Genomic DNA, 17,219 nt, shown 5'->3' on the forward strand with positions numbered 1-17,219 from the left:
GCCAGCCAGAGCCGTTTTTTGCCCGATTTCGCCAGCATTTGGCGATTTCGCCAGCTTTCAGAAACACTGGTCCACGCCGCGCGGCCGCCTCGCTGGCGGCATCACCGCCACTCGTTGCCCTTGCATGCCCGCCTGGCTTAGGCAAAAAGAGCACCACATTTGCAAGCAGATTAATACGCACAACCGATTCCTTAGACATGAATGCTACCCAGATGCAAAATCATGCCACGATGCAAAACAAACTCGACAGGGCGAGGGAGTCAGCACACCACCCGAACCCGGCTGCACTGACTGCAGGTCCGGCAGGCACAGGACCAGGATGCGCTGGCTGAGCTCTGCGGGCATGCAGGCGTGGCCCCTTGCCTGACTGAGCGCCGCCGTCTGCAGCCGTGCACGCTGATCCTCTGCCGCACGAGCCAGCCCGCCGCCTCGGTCCAGGACGGCCGGCAGTGCGTTTGCCAGATCCCGGCAGGGAACAGGAAATGGACTGCCACTGCGCTTGGGTGAGCGGCAGGTGGGCCACCAGGTCGGCCCCAGGTGCTGCCATGCCCGCTCATCTCCCTGCCTGCCATCCACCGGCGTGCCATCCTGTGAATCACATGCAGCTTAATGCAACAAACAGGGTGGACATGCACGCTGGACAAGCAGGGGGAAATAACTGGGAAGTTTCCCAGTGGCCCACAGCGCGACCCGGTGCCGCAGCGCCCGCCTCAGGTCGCGCCTTGCTGCTGCTGCATCAGCTCCTCCTCAAACGCCAGGCTGCTCTCCTCCATCGCCTCCGCCAGCATCTCCGCGGTGAACACATCCTCGGGGCGCAGACCCAGCGCCTGCAAGCCACGAGGGCGGCGGCAGCGGCAGGTGGCCTGTTGGCTGGCCACTCGCCACGCTACATAGCTGGCCACCACTCCACAGCCGCAGCCGCCCGCCCCCACACCTTGTGGTAGTTCTCAATGGCGGCGTTGTAGTCCCCCTTGAGGTGGTGAGCATACCCCAGAGCGCTGTACGTGCCCGGCTGCACGCACGCACATGTGGGCAGCGAGTGGGAGGCGGCGGGGACAGTGGGGAAAGCAGGCCTCGCAAGCATGCAGCAAGGCAACCAGTCGGGCAGCTTGCAGTGCCTTGCAAAAGAAAGGCCTTGCTGTAGGCAGGTGGCGCCAGGCGGGCAGCGCACCTGGCCCGGCTTGAGGCCCAGCGCCTGCAGGTAGCACTCTATGGCGGCGTCCCACTGCCGCAGCTTGCGCAGCGTGTGCCCCAGGTTCACAAGGGTGGCCTCCCAGCCTGCGGCAGCAGCAGCAGCGAGATGGCGTCTGAATCACGATGTGGCTCGGGCACACAAGAGCATGGCAGGGGCGCACAAAAGCATATGCAGAAAAGCTGCCATGCAGTCGCTGCGGCTCCCCCTCCGCGCCAGCAGCAGCCCCGCATCGGCGGCACTCACTGGGCGTGGGCCGGCCGCCGGGCACCAGGCTGAGCGCGCGCCGCAGCCAGCCGGCGGCCACCTCGTACTGCCTGTTGCGGTACGCCAGCACACCCAGCTCGTTGGCCACCAGCGGGTCTGAGGGGCAAAGCCGGGCCGCCTGCGAGAAGCACTGCTCCGCCAGCCCCAGGTTGTTCATGCGCTGGTACTCCTGCCCCATGCCCATCAGCGGCGCGTGCAGCCCCGGGAACAGGCGGTGCGCGGTGCGGTAGGCGGCCATGGCCTGCACGGCCGGGTGGGGTGGGGGGTGGGGGTGGGGTTGTGGATGTGGTTGGGGTTGGCTCCCGCCGCACACACAGGCACCATCTTCTGTGCTGTCGTGAGGGAGCCGAGCCACCACACTTGTGCAGGCGAGCGGGGGCAAGCTGGAAGGGATGGGACGCGCGCCTCCCCGAGCCCCGCCCCACCCCAGGCGCCCCGCCCCGCCCGCACCTGGTCGCTCTCGTCCTGCGCGGCAAAGGCGTGCCCAAAGGCGACCCAGGCGGGTGCAAAGGCGCGGTCCAGGGCGGTGGCCTTGCCAAAGTAGCGCCGCGCCGCCTCGTACTGCTGGCTGCACATGTAGTAGCAGCCCACCGCAAACCAGGAGACGGCGCGGTCGGAGTGCTCCTCCACCAGCCTGCAGGAGGGTGGCGCGCAGGGGGGGCATCAGGCGCAGGCGGGAAGGGGTCAGAAGCACAGATGACACAGGGGGAACAAGTCAGCCGCGCAGCGTGGCGGCGGCGGCCGCACGGCAGGGCCCCTGGAAGGCTGCCGCAGCGCCCTGCCCACGACACCCCACAGCACACCCTACAGCACGCCCCAAGGCCGCCTACTTGTGCCCCTGTATGAACAGCTCGTTCTTCTTGCGCAGCTCCAGCGCCGAGGCCAGGTGCACGGGCAGGCACTCAGTGGCGTACGGGTCCCGCTCCAGCGCCGACGCCGTCAGCGTGTAGCACTCGGCGTATGCGCCCCTGCGCAGAGGGGAGGCAGGGGAGCGGGGGCAGGGTTGAGCGCGGCTGAGACTGGGAGGCAGGAGAGGGTGGTGGAATGTGTGGGGCCGGCGACAGACCCGCCTCCCAACCACAGCACAAGACATGAGAGCAGGGGCAGCGCCTGACACCACCGTCGCCCCGCCCCCGGCCTGCCTGGCACGCCCACACACCCGCGGTCCCCACCTGTGGTACAGCCACTCTGCTCTGCACGCTATGACATCCAGGTTGTCGTGCAGGCCCCAGCCAGCCGCTGCTGCCGCCGCCGCCTGCGGCGTGCTCTTCTCCTCCTCGTGCACAGGGCTGAGCGCCATGGGGGCGAGCCCCACCCCCGCCTTGCTGGGTGTCTGCATCGCCAGGCTGGCGCCGCCGCCGGCGCCTGCCGCTATTTGCTGCTGCCGGAAGTGGGGCTGCTGCTGCTGCTGCTGCTGCTGAGCTGGCGCCGCCTGGCGGTTGGGCGGCTCGTTCTCTAGCGCCTCCAGGGTCGCCTCCATGCTGCTGCCCTGCTCGTACTTCTTGCACCGGCTGGTGTACAGCAGCTTCAGCCAGCCCTGCGGGTGCGGGGCAGGCACAGGGTGGCAAGGTGTGATGGGTGGCGTGGCCATGTCTGCGGGCGACGCAGCATCGCTTCGCCCCCTCGCCCCTGCGATTGCGCCCCTATCCCCTGGCCGCACCCACACACACCAATCAACACACACGCACCTGCTGCGGCGGGATGTCAAGCGAGTTGACCAGCTCCAGCTCCTCGGCATTGCTCAGCTTGTGGCTGCCCACCAGCGCTTGGAAGGCCTGCAGGCACGGCACCGAAACAGGGGCCGGGGAGGGCAGCCGGCAGCCGTGGTGGGCAGCGAGCGAGCAGCGACGAACGCCTTCACGCAGCTTCGGCTCAGCAGCCGATCACGCTGCCAACGCAGGCCAACAACGATGGCGCCACCGGCAACAGGCATCGCAGTGCATGCCGGCAGTATGTTACCTCATAATTGAAGGGGTCTGCCTTCAGCGCTGCTTGGTACCACTTGACGGCCCGCGGGAAATTCTCCAGAGCGTCGTGCACCCGGCTGCAGGCACGGGGAGGTGGTGCGGGAAGGCGCAGGCGCTGTGGGCAGGCATCGCAAACACTGGCTGGCGCTACCAAGGTCCTGCCGGAGCTTGGCATGCGTGCTGCTTCCCACCCAACCCATTCCCTTCTTGCAACTGATCCAAAGCTCGTCGCTTGCCCACAACCGGCTCACGCACCCACGCAGCAAGCAGACGACTGAGAAGTAGTTGATGCCCGAACCGAGCGGCACTGTGGAGCGCGGCATGGGCAGCTGCAGCTGCTCCGGCTCCTCTGCGTCCAGCCCTCCCAGCACCGACAGGCACTCCTCCCACTCCTTGCACTCCGCCAGGCACCTGCATCCATCGGGAGCGGCCGTTCATTCTCCTCAACAACAGGGAGCAACAGGGGGGTAGGCGGCCGGGCAGGTGAATGCAACAGCGGGCGCCGAGGCACAGCGACATAGGCTTCGGCCTGGAGAAGAGCAGCATGCAGCCAACAGGGCACGCATACCGCTGCTCTGGCTGCCTGCACGCCACTGGCCGAGCTGGCTCTGCAGGCGGCAACGGCTTCTGCACACCCACCCGCCAGAGCGGCGGCGTGCCGCGGCACGACGCAGCCCGCCCGGCTGGCCCCCCCGGTACGCAAACCTGGCCCACCTGGCTGCCAGGTAGCGGAAGCGCAGGTCCTTCTCTATGAGCTCCGTGCTGCGCAGCAGCTGTAGGCAGCGGCGGAACTGGCGGCTGCAGAAGAACGCCTGCGCTAGAGTGTACACCTCGGCGGGCGAGTAGCCCGACAGCGTGACCAGCTTGTCGGCGAAGAAGGCGGCCGCCTCGTACATATGCTTGGCCAGGCAGTCGTGCACCACGCTCCTCAGCTGGCTCCAGGCGGCCGCCTGGCCTGGAGCCGCTTGGGCGTCGCTCATTTTGGTGTCGCCCAGGCCGCGGGGGCGCTGCGGCGATCTGGGCGAGGCGGTCACTTGATGAGCAGTGGCGATCGGCGGTAAATTGCTGCAAGACAGCTGTGTGCAAGCGGGACGGAGACTCGGGAAGGGGGCTGCTGCCAGGCGTCCCAGTCAGATGTGCAGTCTGGAGAGTGCACAGATCGATGCATCAAGCGGGGGTTGGTGACGCCCTGCTGCGTGCTGTGCCACTGGGGCAGGCCTCCCATGTGGCCCAAGGCGCGCCATTTAAGCCGCTGCGGGCCAATTTCCAGCAGCTGGGATCGACATGCAGTCTTGCCTCAGGCTGCAAGCGTCGCTCGCGTTGCAGCGTAGTGTCAAGGTCGCTCTGTGCAACCCTGCCACCCCTCGCGTGCTCCCAGCCGGTGCGCCAGCCAGGAGCGCCTCCAGGGCAGGCTCCATGACCGTGCAGGCCACGGCAGAGACCGCTACCAAGTGAGCGTCGGTGGCGGCGCCCGCCCCCGCCTTGCAGCAGCAAAGGGCCTTGAGATTGAGATGAGATGCAGCAGCCGCATTCACGATGCTGGCTGGAACCGCTTGTTCATGCTGTGCGCCTGTCCAGCTTCTACTACAGCACATGACCTCACCCCACCCCTCCCCCGCATCACGCCGTCACTACCCACTGCCACCGTCTGTTGTGCAGGTGGGCCAGCGCGGACACAAACCGCTCGTGCCGCGGCCGCTCCACCATGGGCGTCTTTGTCAACTCCAACGTCGACTCGGGCAACATCGACGTCGTGAACATAAGCAACCCGCTGGACCACGTGACGCATGAGCTGGAGCTCAAGGTGGGAGGGGAGTGTGCTGGGCTGGGCTGGGCTGGGCTGGGCTGGGCTGTGTTTGGCCGGTAGCTCAGCCTGATACCTCCGCATGCTGGGGCTCAAGGTGGGAGGGGCTGGCGGGGCTGGCCGGCAGCCCAGACAAATGCTTCTGCACGCAGAACGGATCCACGGCACCTCCTCCTTGCCGCCCACCCACCCGCCTGCCTGCCCCCCGGCGCTCTGCTCCCCGCCTGCCCCCACCACCACCCGCAGATCCACCCCGACCCCTACTGCGAGAGCGACAAGCGGGAGCACTTCCAGTGGTTCTACTTCCGCGTCTCCAACTGCGCCCAGGAGACGCTGAACGTGCGCATCACCAACGCGGGGCAGGCCTCCTACCCGCACGCCTGGTCCGGCTACAACGTGTGCGCCAGTTACGACAGGTGCGCGACGACTCGCAGGCAGGGTGCCCCTGGTGTGTACGCTGCCACTTCCACCCGCTTCGATCGTCTCACATGGTCGCCCTCCGCCCCGCCCTCCACCCCGCCCACCGCTGCGTGCCCTGCCGGCCCCACCACCTGCCCCGGCTCCCTCCGCCCCTCCCCCGGCAGGAAGGAGTGGTTCCGGGTGCCCACCACGTACGACAAGGAGGCGGGGGTGCTCCACTGGGCGCACACGCCCGCCAAGGGCGCCGTCTTCTACGCCTTCTTTGCGCCCTACACATACGAGCAGCACCAGAGCCTGGTGGCGGAGATGCAGTGCCACGAAAACGTCACGATGGAGATGCTGGTGGGTTGGGGGCTGATGGGGGCGGGGGGGGAGGTCTCTGCGGCCGAGCGCCCTGCGATTGCAGCCGTGCATGCTGATGGGGCTAGGATGGGCTACTGGGAGGGCTCGGGCACTGTTCCATTCAGCCCGCCTTTGCCCCCCCGCGCAAGCACGCCTCCCCCGTTTGTGTTTGCGGGATGCCAGGGCGAGACGCTGGATGGCCACGACCTGGACCTGCTGCGCATAGGGGAGGACACCGAGGAGAAGCGCAAGATCTGGGTGCTGGCGCGGCAGCACCCGGGAGAGAGCATGGCGGGTGCGAGGCCGGAGCGCGGTGCTGGCGATGGCGCTGGCTGGGGGCAGCCCGGGGCTGCGGATGCAGCCTGCCCAGCCCCTTCTTTGCTGCCTCGGCTGGCACGTAATCTTGCCCCGCCACCACGCCCTGCTCGGCCCTCCCAGTCACCCTTCTTGCTGCTGTACACCCGCCCTGCCCGCCGTACCGCAGAGTACTTTGTGGAGGGCCTGCTGCGGCGCCTGGTGGACCGCCACGACGCCACCTCCCGGGCCCTGCTGCAGCAATGCGTGTTCTACGTCGTGCCCTGCATGTGCCCAGACGGGGTGAGCCAGGGGCAAAGGCCGCGGCCGCTGGCACGCCGCCGCGGCGCCGCCGCCTGCTGCGATGCTCGGCCTCCTCCTTCCTCCCACCCCATTCCGGCTGGCTGTGGCCTCTTCACCTGGCATCCGATGCCTCCCTGGCTGGCCTAGCCCCCTCACCCCTCGCCCCCCGGCGCTCCCTGCTCCCCGCCCGTCGCCGCCGCCAGGTCTTCCGCGGCCACCTGCGAACCAACGCGGCGGGGGCCAACCTGAACCGGGAGTGGGCCAGCCCCAGCATGGAGGCCAGCCCCGAGGTGCTGCTGGTGCGCAACGAGATGGATGAGGTGGGGGTGGACTTCATGGTGGACGTGCACGGTGAGCTGGTGCAGGTAGTGCTGTGTGTGTGTGTGTGTGTGTGAGAGAGAGAGAGAGATTGTGCATCTAGAAGGGGGCTAGACAGGTTTCAGAAAGCATGGGGGCGTGGAGATCGAGCAGGCAGGCCTCGCCGGCTCCCGCCCCGCCGCGGGCCAGCCCTCAACCAGCCAGGCGTCGCTATCGAGGGACATTTGTGCCTGTGCCCGCTCACCTCCCCGCCCGCACGCGCCCCGCCTGCAGGCGACGAGGCCATGCCGTACAACTTCCTGGTCGGCAACAGCGGCATCCCGAGCTGGGACGAGCGCCTGGCGGGCCTGCAGGCCGACTTTGGGGCCGCCTTTGCCGCCGCCTCCCCAGACTTCCAGATCAAGTACGGATGTGAGTGGGCCGCCCCGCAGCGCACACACACACACACAGCAGGTCCTTGTGCTGGCTGCCCTCCGCCCGCACCACACACGGCTGCCGCCCTGCGGTTTCATGTGGCGCGACTCCAGCCTGGCACCGGTGCCTGTCCAGCGTTGTCTCATTGCAGCATCTGTTTTGTCTCCACTGCAGACCCGTCGGCCGCCGCCGGCAAGGCCAACCTCAGCATCTGCAGCAAGCAGGTGGGCCAGCTGGGCATGGCCGCCGCTTGCTGGCCTGCCACAGGGGCAGGCGCTGAGGCCCCCGCTGCGCTGCCGCTTCCGAGGCCCTCGTCGTGCCGCCGCCTGCAGGTGGGCGAGCGCTTCAACTGCCTGTCCTTTACCCTGGAGCAGCCTTTCAAGGACAACGCAGACCTGCCAGACCCGGAGCAGGCAAGCAGGCAGCCGGGAGGAGGAGGGGCAGGGGGCAGGCTTGCCGGCGGTAGCAAGCGCATGCTGCGGCACCGATGGTGACTGGGCGCGTTGGTGCTGGTGCCCTGCGGCAGGCAGGGCTGTGCCGTAGGGCACCTGGTTGTTACGCGCCTGGCTGCCCTCCCTCCATGCAGGGTTGGTCCCCAGAGCGGAGCCGGCGGCTGGGAGCTGCCATGCTGGAGGCGGTACTGGCGGTGGCCCCCAAGCTGCGCTGAGCCCTGACCCCTGGGATCTATTTCGTTCGCCGCCTGCGCGCGGCTGTACAACCAGCAACGAACCATCTGCTTCCCGGCCTTTAATTGATTCGAACTGCTGATCCCTCTGAAAATTTTCCATCTGTGATCAGTCGACTCCTCCCCCATTGTCTGGTTGGGCAGCGCTGGCAGCGGTGGGTCACAGGAGGCGCTTGGCAGGCAGGCGGGCACGGGAAGCTAGAGGGGCACGCTGGTGGGGCACGAAAGAATTGCATGCAGTGGATAGGAGGCGGCTGGCGCGGCGGCGGACAGGGCCATCGCCGTCGGGCCGGTGCTCCCTGCGCCGCTGGAGCTTGTCGCCTCGACGCCGGTGCTGTGGGTGTCGCCGCGTGTGGCGCAGCTGCCCCCGTGGAGTCCCAGCAGCGCCGAGGCGCCCACGGCGAGCACCAGCAGGTTGGCCCCCAGGGTGGCAGCTTCCAGCAGGCTGAGGCTGCCCAGGAAGTGCAGCAGCATCCGCAGGAGCAGGCCCGTGCGCCGTGACGGCGGCACGGCGCCGACGCTCCTGGAGTCCCCCGCGCACACAGTCGCAGTCACCTCCCCACCCTGGCGGCTGGTCTTCGCCGGGGCTGAGCGCTGGGCGTGTGCGCTGGTGCTGCATGCCGCGTCCAGCCTTGCTTGGGAGGCCGCTTGCAGCTGCCGCACGATGCTCGGCAGCTCTGCCGTGGCCGTGCGCTGCTGCCGTCCCCCACCTCGGCGGCGGCCGCTGCCGGGTGCCCTCTGCTGGGCCGTGGGCAGGGAGAAGCAGAGGGTCAAGGTCGCCGGGGTCTGATCACACATCCTGAACAGGCACGGCACTGTGAGCACCCCCAAAGCTGCCGTCGCCGCCGCTGTGGCTGCCGCTGGTGCCGCCCAGGACTGCCCTGCCTCTGGCCCCTGGCTCGTGCCCAGCAGCCTGTGGGGCCTGTACTTGTGCTGCTGCTGCCTCCCACGCCTCTCCTGGCCGGATAGGGCGAGCTCACTGGAGCTGGGGCCGAGCCTTGGCTGCCAGCAGCTCTGGACTAGGCTGAAACGACTGCCAGATCGTGCATGATGCAGGAGTGAGGCAAGGGGCAGCCTGCTGCCTCACAAATCAAATGAGGGAATGGCGGCAGGACCTTTCCTCCTGCCTCTCTTCCTTGCATCAGCTGATGCAAGAGAGCTCTGAAAGAGCTCTCTGAGAGAGCTCTCTGAAAGAGAGCTCTCTTTCAGCATTGTAAGCACTGTGGAGCTCACAGTGGCTGATAGTCCTTGCAGGCACGGCTGCCAGCAGGAAAGAGGAAGCCAGCGTCGCCCGCAACCGCAGCCGCCGCCCGCCGGAGCTCCTCCCGTGCGCTCGCCGGCAGCCGCAGGCCGCGCGCCACCGCCACGCACACATTGTCCTGCCGCTGCGTGCCCACTGCGAAGCAGCTGCCGCTGCCTGTGCCCAGCACGTGCGCCTTGAATGCCGTGACTGTGGCCCTGTCCTCCATGCTGTGCAGGTTGACCAGGAAGCAGCCGTGGCTGGGGTGCAGCGCGGATGCAACCAGCCGCGCAAACTCTGCAGGCAGGTGGAGGCATAATGAAACGGGAGTGGGCGGGCAGCTGGAGAGCACAGACTGCTCCCGGACAGGCAGGCAAGACAGCAACGAGGGCCGCACGCTGGTGGGTTGGGAAGCTGCACAGACGCGCCTGGCGTGCACAGCGTGGCGGGCACGTCGTCTGATCCGTCGTAAGCATCCATGAACACGAGGTCGTATGGAGGCTGGGCCTGCCCCTGATGCCCCCCGCAGCGCTCGCGCAGGAACGCCGCCGCATCGGCGGTGTGCAGCCTCAGGCTGGGCAGGGCGGCGGGGAGGCCCATGGCCCGGGTGGCTGCCGCCACCACAGCTGGGTCCAGCTCCACTGCATCCACGTCTGCACAACACGCCAGGGGCGGCAGGAGGGAGGGGTGCTGGGGTGCGGCCGACTGGGAGCAACGGGGGCATGAAAGGAAGGGAAAGGGCCCATTGCCGTGCACCAGGAAGCAGAGCGGCATGCATGGGGCAGCAGGGCTTCGCTCTCTCACCCATGCGCGGGAAGTGGTGCGACAGGAAGAGCGGCAGGCTGCCGCCGCCCACGCCGATGCACAGCGCACGCAGGCGGTGTGCCTTGCCATTGGCACCGCTGCCATTGCCGCCGCTGCTATGTGCGGGTTGGTGAGGCTCCAGCAGCCCCTGCAATCCCAGCAGGGCTGCCACCACTGAAGCGGCTGTCTTCAGATACTCCTGAGCCAGACAGGCGGCCTGCGCTTCAATGTGTGGCTGCTGCCGCTGCATGCCGTTCCTTGCTACTGCGCCTGATCCGGCTGCTGGCTGCACCCACACCCGAGCCACCGACTGCCGTGTGACGCCGTTGAACCGCAGCACGCGCCATTCTTCCCACCCGCCCTGGCTGGCGGCCGCCGCCTGCCCGGTAGCTGAAGCGGGATGGGCAGTGACGGTGACGTGCCCATTGCCGCACTCGCTGTCAGCAGCAAACACAACGACCCCTACAGGACAAGGGGAGCAGAATAAATTTCCCACACTGGTGCATTGCCCTGTGGCACAGGTGCAAATACACGGCCAAGCACTGCTCAAAAGTACACACCTGCATCCCGGCCCCACCCGCCATCCAGGTTGCCCCACCACTCGGGGCTTAAGTTCCAGTGTCCAGGGTCATCTCCTGTAGCCCCAAAGAGCTCTGCAAGGCCCTGCAGCGGGCCCTCAGCCTGTGGGCTGGCAGCCGGGCGGGGGCGCCTAACAGCTGCCGCCCACCGCCAGTGCTGCTCTCGCTGCCATGGCGCTACTCGTGCCCTGGGTTGCGAGATACCACCACCGCCATCAGGAAGAGGCTTCAGGTGCGGGGCTGAAGGGCGCACAGTCGCGATGCCGTGGGGCATGGCTGCTATTGCGGCGCAAGCTGAAGTTCACGCCAACTAGTTTCCCGACGAGTTAGAGCTGTGCAGGGCAAGATACTTTGTGCTTTGGATGCTGTGGTGGTGGCCGCCAGCGGTGCGCCGCACATGCCTGCCGCCAACAGATTACAAACCCTTGGTGCTGCCAAGATGCTGTTCCAAACTTGCTTCCTCAGTGAGTTCTGCTGCTGAGGCCATGCCTGCTCACACATTCGCGTAGTCACCCACACGCATCCCCACCGTCAGCCACACATTCTTCCAGGGACCCTGCTCCACCTTCTCTAAACAAAAGGTGAATGCCTGCCGCTGCTGCGTCGCGCTCGTCACCTCCACGGCGCACACAGCCTTGTTCATGTGCCGCTTGGATGGGAACACCAGCTGCGAGATGGGCTGCATTCGGGCGGGGCGCGGCGCACGGATTGCTGGTTGCTCAGTCAGCCAGCCAAACGCCATACGAGCATCGCATGGTCCAAAGCTTATGACCACTGCAGCTGTGCGTGCATCCTTAAGCCTGTGCACACGCAACAGCAGCCGGAGGCGTACGCTCACCTGCCATGCATCGCAATGGAGCAGCACGCCAAAGGGCGGCGAGTGCAGCTGGTTGGAGAAGTCGGCAAAGGCAAGCCACTCCTCACGCGCTGCCCAGCTGCGCACCCGCTGCGGGACCGCCTGCAGCGCACGGCAGCCGTGGGGCGCACTGTGGCGTCGGCCAGGCAGATGGCCTGCTTGCATGAGAAGCACTGGAGGCACCATGGAATGGCAGCCCCTGGCATGCATGCTGCACGAAATAACGCCGAACCGTGCGCACCGGCGCGGCGATCACATCCTCGGCGCCTTCTGGCTTCGTGAACAGGAAGGCGGTGCGCACGCCGGCGTCCTTCTCAGGATAGTCGTTCCGCTGCACGGGGAGAGAGGCAGGAGAGGCGGCAGCAGGTGATCAGGAGGCGGGCAGTGGGTGATCCGAGCGCTTGAGCCCCAGTCGCGTTCCAGACATTGCGGTCCACCCCTGCAGATTGGTTGGCTGAAGGATGCAGCCTGCCTCCCTCACACCCTGACCACACCCACCTGCAACGCGTTCATCTGCACAGCTATACATGTTGTTGGAGACATGAGGTGCGTGGGGCGGCTGGGCGGCATGGGCGCATCCACGCCCGCCTGGTTGATGAAAGACATGAAGTCAGAGGCTAGCGAAGTCTCCGAGCCTTCGTCGTCTGCTGCACCTGCTGCGGTAGCGGCAACCAGACGCCCCCGCCGCCACCGCCAACGCTGCTGTTGCTGCTGTCGCTGCAGCTGCCGCTGCACCCGACAGATGACCAGCATACCGCATCGTGCGGGACAAGCGGGGGCTGCTACGCTACTCAGACTCTGGCAGGCGACAGGCATGGCGAATGGGGGCGATGGCGTCGCTCAGAGAAGGTTGTGAGACGATCCAGCGCAGGGGATCTATGAGCAATGCCGAGACGGGCCGGGCAGCAATGGAAAATCCCACCTGGCACTTTCTTGGTCGATGGGCGGCCCCCCAAAAGGCTTGCAAGGCGCCATCCCACCTGAGCAGCTCGTACAGATCGCCAGAGGATCCAGGAGCCGACTAGCCGTGCTCAGCCATCCCACTCGAGGGTTTTGGTGTGCAGGAGCCCCGAACGGGCCAGCGGCAGTATGGCCGAGCACCAGGATCACCACTATGCAGAGGTGCGCGGCCTGTGGACCCCCAGGCAACCGGCCGTGCTTGCCCCGCATATGCTGGCTGCGCGTTCTGGGTTGTGGGCAGCTGGGAGGGCTCTCCGCGCAGCAGGACCCCATTACAAGGCGAACCAGCACGGCGGCAGCCGCCCAGCTGCTCCCTGCGCGCCGCCCGGCTGCTGCCGCCGCTGGTGGGCGCTGGGAGGCAAAGCCCGCTGCCTGGGGAGGCCTCCTTCTCTCCTGCGCCTTCCTGCGCACCCACCCCCGACGCTCGCCCCTCCCCTCCCCCTGCAGGACTACCCGCTCCAGCCGCTGGTGGACGACTGCCGCCTGCTGGGCAGCCTGCTAGACGACTGCCTGCGCATCGAGGTCGGCGATGAGCTCTTCCACAAGGTGAGGCGGGGCGGCGTGCCTGGGCTCATCCGTGTGCTGGCTGCTGGCCATCTTGCCTTGGAATGCAGGGAACTGGCAGGTCGCGCAGCCCGGGGCTGATGGGCTGCCTGCACCAGCCCGGCCGCCGAACCGTCCCAATCGCTGCCCGGTTCCGTGCCTGGCCGCCGCCCGCAGATTGAGCGCATCCGCACGCTGTCCGATTGCGCCCAGCAGCTGAACTCGGCGCACGACAAGGAGGCGGGGCGGTTCCTGGGGCAGGCGCGCCGCCGCCGCCGTTTGCAGCCAGCCGCCGCCGCTCGCGCCGCCGCCCGTGCGTGCCGCTGGCCGGCTGCGGGGGGCTGCACTGCCAGGGTGCAGCGCTGTGCTCGCCTTGCTGCATGCTGCTTCGCGCGCGCCGGCGATCGTGCTGCGACCGTGCTGTGCCACGCTGTGCCACGCTCTGCCGGCCTGCAGAAGATGGCTGAGGAGCTGTTTGCGCTGCCGCTGGATGAGGCCATGCCCATCCTGCGCGCATACGGCCACTACCTCAAGTGAGCCCGGCCGGGGCTGGCAGCGGCAGCGGCCTGCCCGCAGCGCTGCGGAGCGCCGCCGCCCGCCGCCGCCTGAAACCGTCCTCACCCGCTGCGCATCCCGCCCCTGCCCCCGCCTGCTCACGTGCACCTCCCCTGCCCCACCGCAGCCTGACCAGCATCGCGGAGCAGCACCACAGCGTGCGCACGTCGCGCATGGACGGTGTGCCCATCAAGACCGTGGACGAAGTGTTTCACGACCTGCTGGAGAGCGGGGTCAGCGAGGAGCAGCTGTACGAGTCGGTGACGCGGCAGCACGTGGAGATTGTGCTGACCGCGCACCCCACGCAGGTCGGGCGGCGGCGGCGGCTGCGGCTGGGCTGGGTGGGCTGGGTGCTGGGCCCGAGGGAGGCGCGGCGCACTGCATCCGGAAGGGGAGAGAGCGGCTGCCTGCCGGCCGCCTCACGGCGAAGCTGCCGCGCTTGCTCGCCTGCTGCTAACTGCCGAGCCGCGGGCGCGTGCCCTTGCGCAGGTCAACCGCCGCACGCTGCAGCACAAGCACAGCCGCATCGCGGCGCTGCTGACGCAGAACGACCGGCAGGATTTGACGCAGGAGGAGCGGGACCACACGATCGAGGAGCTGATCAGGTGAGGGAGGGGAGGAAAGGACGGGGTGGCTGTCTGGCTTCCCAGCTGTCTGGCTGCCCAGCCACCTGCGCTGCTGTGTTACCGCGCCCCGGCGGGCCCTTGCCTGCGCCCCTCTGCGCTGCAGGGAGATCACCTCTCTGTGGCAGACCGAGGAGCTGCGGCGCCGCAAGCCCACGCCGCTGGACGGTGAGCGCCGGCCCGCCGCCGCCCCGCCGCCTGCGGCCGTCTGTGCCAGGCGCGCTGCCAGCCTGCCAGCAAGCACGCGACCGCCCCACCTGCCTCGCCCACCTTGCGCGCCTCCTCGCCTGCCTGCCCCGCCCGCAGAGGCGCGCGGCGGGCTGCACATTGTGGAGCAGAGCCTGTGGTCCTCCCTGCCCAAGCTGCTGCGCCGCATCTCAGGTGAGGCTGATGAGCCTGCTCCACCAGTGCTGAGCCTGATGAGGCGGGGCGTGGCGGCATGGCGCGCGGCCGTCCGGGCGTGGCGAGCAGTCAGCCGTGGACGCGTGGGCAGGCCTCCAGCTACACCTGCATCAACGTCACCCCCCACCAACACCCACCCACCAACACAGCCTCCGCCTGTGCTCCACACCTGTCCTCTGCCCCGCTGCTGATAAATCCACCCGCAGGCATGCTGAAGAAGCACACGGGGCGAGAGCTGCCCATCGACGCCTGCCCCATCCGCTTTGGATCCTGAATGGGCGGCGACCGAGACGGCAACCCAAACGTCACCGCCAAGGCGAGCCGGCTGCTTTGCCGGCCCGCCTGCCTGCGTGCGTGCACGTGCCTTGCCTGCCTGCCTGCACGCCTGCCTGCCTGCCTGCCTGCCTGCCTGTCTGGCTGCCTGCCTGCACGCCTGGCGCCCAGCAACAGTGCCTTCCGGGATGCTGCTGCCTGCTGCACCCAGGCCAGCCACGGCCAGCCAGCAGGCCCCGCCTTTGCCCGGCGTTGCCGCCGTGCACCCGCGCCTGCATCCTGCCCCCGCGCCCGGCCCTCCCTCCCTCCCGCCCAACCCACACGCAAAATCGCCCCGTCGCCACCCGCCCGCGCCGCAGACCACGCACGACGTGGGCTGCCTGTCCCGCTGGATGGCTGCCGACCTGTACCTCAAAGAGGTGGGATGCCCTGCGCTTTGAGCTGTCCATGAACCACGCGTCAGACGAGGTGCGCCGGATGCAAGGAAGCGGCGGCGGCGCGGGCGGCCAAGCTGGGGCGTGGCGCCGTAGGAGGCGGCGTGGATGTGGGGGCATGGAGAGCATGCTCAGCCTGCTGCCAGCTGCCTGGCGCCTTTGCGCGGCGCCCTCGCGCGAGCGGCGCCTGACCCCCCAAACCCTTCCCGAGGCCCCCTGCGGCCCCCGCCCCCCCAAACACACACACACACACACAGGTGCTCAACCTAGCCCACGACATTGCCAGCCGCCACCCGCACAACCACCCTGGCGTCGAGGCCGGCGCGCCGCGCCCCTCCTCGGCCTACCGCCCCGCCGCCGCCGGCGACGGCCTGCAGGGCTCCGCCAGCAACCAGGAGCTGGTGGGGCGGGGCGTGGAGGTGACGTTTGGCGACCTCAAGACGTGAGAGCGGCATCGCCGCCGCCGCCGGGGCAGGATGCAGCCCGGAGGCCGGCGCCCATGCCTGCTGGTGCAAGCGGCGGCATGCGCTGCGGGGCAGAGGGGATGGAGAGGGGAGGGCGGGGGATGGTGGTGGTGGGGCTGGGCGCGGGCAGCGGGCACGCCCACCGGCCATCCCCACATGAGACTGCACTGGCAGGCTGGGCAGGCGACGCGGGCCGCGCCGCTGCACCTGCCTCCCTGCCTGCCCGCCTACCTGCCCGCCTGCCCGCCTACCTGCCTGCCTGCCTGCCTGCCTGCCTGCCTGCCTGCCCGCGTGCCTGCTTTCTTTGCAGGGAGGAGCTGATGAGTCCGCCGGGCATCGCCTCCCCCGTGGCTGGCGGTGAGGGCCCGCCCTTTCTCGCGCTGCTGCCGTGCTCCTCTTGCTCTGCACGCAGCCCCGACCCCACGCTGCGCCCTGCCCCAAGCCGCTCCCCGCCCGCTGCCCGCCCGCCAAGCTGCCCTCAGCACCTGCTCCCGCCTGCCGCGCCGCCGCCGCCGCAGGCCCCTCCAGCCCACGCGCGCAGTGGCCCCAGATGCGGGGCAGCCTGGCCGACGCCGCTGCCAATGCGATGATGAAGGGCTCCCCCCGCGGCGTCACCCCCGCCACCTCGGGATCCGCCCTGGCGCAGCAGGCGTTTGCGCCGGGGCCCGCGGCCACCGCCGCCGCCGCCGCCGCCGCGGGCGGGCCGGCCGCCGCCGCCATGGCCAAACTGCAGAAGCTGCACCTGCCGCCGGGAGTGGCGGCCTCGGGCCTGGGCCCCGCCCCTGCCCCGCCCATCCCCAACCAGGGTGAGCCTCCCCTGCCACCCTCCGCCGCCCTCCGCCTGCCGTCGCCGCCGCGGCCGCTCTGCTAGTGAGCCAACGGCATGGCGCCTCATCCGTGCCCCGCGGTCAGCTGCCCCTGCCGCCAGCCAGCACAGCGCCTGCCATGCCTCCGCAGCCCAACGCTGCCGTCGCCCGCCAGCCCACCCGCCCCGCCCCGCCGCCTGCTGCCGCCGCAGGCCTGCAGCGCACCGACACCGCCGGCAGGCTCCTGTCGCCTCGCTCCCTCAAGCAGCGCGGCCTGCAGGCACGGCGCCGCCGCCCCCGCCGCCGCCGCTGTGTTGGGCCGCCGCCGGCGGGCTGCATGCTGCTCCTGCTCGGCACGCCCACCTCACACCACAGCTTTCCCTCAACTCGTGCCCACCTTCTCACCCGCTTGCGGCCACCCGCCACACCACCAACCACCCAGCCGCCGCCAGCACCCTGCGCTGCCTGCCCCACCCCCTCCTCCTCCCCCTCCTCCTCCCCCACCACAGGCCGCCTCCTTCCACAAGACTTCGATCGACAACCTGCTGCACCCGCGCGGCGCGGGCGGCAACCCGTACCGCATCGTACTGGGCGAGGTGCGGCAGCGCCTGGTGGCGACGCGGCGGCGCATGGAGGAGCTGCTGGCGGGGCACGTGCCCGACTCGGACGCAGGTG

At 69.0% G+C, this 17,219-nt stretch overlaps 4 protein-coding genes across 4 annotated transcripts in view; 2 read left to right on the top strand and 2 right to left on the bottom strand.

Moving 5' to 3' along the window:
* Positions 1 to 770: 770 nt before the first annotated feature.
* CHLNCDRAFT_7539 (hypothetical protein) lies at positions 771 to 4,361 on the bottom strand (the record flags this gene model as incomplete). Its single annotated transcript, XM_005844942.1, has 12 exons — positions 771 to 827; positions 935 to 1,012; positions 1,172 to 1,278; positions 1,439 to 1,700; positions 1,910 to 2,093; positions 2,290 to 2,427; positions 2,632 to 2,784; positions 2,959 to 2,996; positions 3,148 to 3,234; positions 3,419 to 3,503; positions 3,682 to 3,837; positions 4,141 to 4,361. Coding segments are annotated over 12 exons (1,566 nt in total), but the record flags the coding sequence as incomplete, so codon positions are not given.
* Positions 4,362 to 5,125: 764 nt separating this feature from the next.
* Positions 5,126 to 7,815, top strand: CHLNCDRAFT_26412 (hypothetical protein; the record flags this gene model as incomplete). The annotated part of the gene is made up of 9 exons (XM_005844843.1): positions 5,126 to 5,241; positions 5,503 to 5,646; positions 5,815 to 5,992; positions 6,176 to 6,287; positions 6,477 to 6,589; positions 6,793 to 6,940; positions 7,181 to 7,318; positions 7,496 to 7,545; positions 7,654 to 7,815. Coding segments are annotated over 9 exons (1,161 nt in total), but the record flags the coding sequence as incomplete, so codon positions are not given.
* A 1,420-nt stretch (positions 7,816 to 9,235) lies between these two features.
* CHLNCDRAFT_138459 (hypothetical protein) lies at positions 9,236 to 12,237 on the bottom strand (the record flags this gene model as incomplete). The annotated part of the gene is made up of 8 exons (XM_005844943.1): positions 9,236 to 9,541; positions 9,667 to 9,899; positions 10,051 to 10,512; positions 10,611 to 10,731; positions 11,158 to 11,307; positions 11,467 to 11,586; positions 11,726 to 11,815; positions 11,983 to 12,237. 8 exons carry the CDS (start codon positions 12,235 to 12,237, stop codon positions 9,236 to 9,238), a joined length of 1,737 nt encoding a protein of 578 aa, XP_005845005.1.
* Positions 12,238 to 12,573: 336 nt separating this feature from the next.
* The window catches only part of CHLNCDRAFT_58769 (hypothetical protein), a gene marked incomplete at both ends in the record, with an annotated part of 9,087 nt that continues 4,441 nt past the window's right edge, over positions 12,574 to 17,219 (top strand). The window contains 14 exons of the mRNA XM_005844844.1: positions 12,574 to 12,606; positions 12,892 to 12,990; positions 13,165 to 13,341; positions 13,444 to 13,520; positions 13,670 to 13,850; positions 14,032 to 14,147; positions 14,272 to 14,333; positions 14,472 to 14,635; positions 15,200 to 15,259; positions 15,532 to 15,716; positions 16,049 to 16,095; positions 16,257 to 16,544; positions 16,757 to 16,857; positions 17,054 to 17,140. Coding sequence (XP_005844906.1) covers positions 12,574 to 12,606; positions 12,892 to 12,990; positions 13,165 to 13,341; positions 13,444 to 13,520; positions 13,670 to 13,850; positions 14,032 to 14,147; positions 14,272 to 14,333; positions 14,472 to 14,635; positions 15,200 to 15,259; positions 15,532 to 15,716; positions 16,049 to 16,095; positions 16,257 to 16,544; positions 16,757 to 16,857; positions 17,054 to 17,140 — 1,677 coding nt within the window. The remainder of the gene's footprint in view (positions 12,607 to 12,891; positions 12,991 to 13,164; positions 13,342 to 13,443; positions 13,521 to 13,669; positions 13,851 to 14,031; positions 14,148 to 14,271; positions 14,334 to 14,471; positions 14,636 to 15,199; positions 15,260 to 15,531; positions 15,717 to 16,048; positions 16,096 to 16,256; positions 16,545 to 16,756; positions 16,858 to 17,053; positions 17,141 to 17,219) is intronic.

Source organism: Chlorella variabilis, assembly GCF_000147415.1.
Source record: "Chlorella variabilis unplaced genomic scaffold CHLNCscaffold_20, whole genome shotgun sequence".
Taxonomy (NCBI): domain Eukaryota; kingdom Viridiplantae; phylum Chlorophyta; class Trebouxiophyceae; order Chlorellales; family Chlorellaceae; genus Chlorella; species Chlorella variabilis.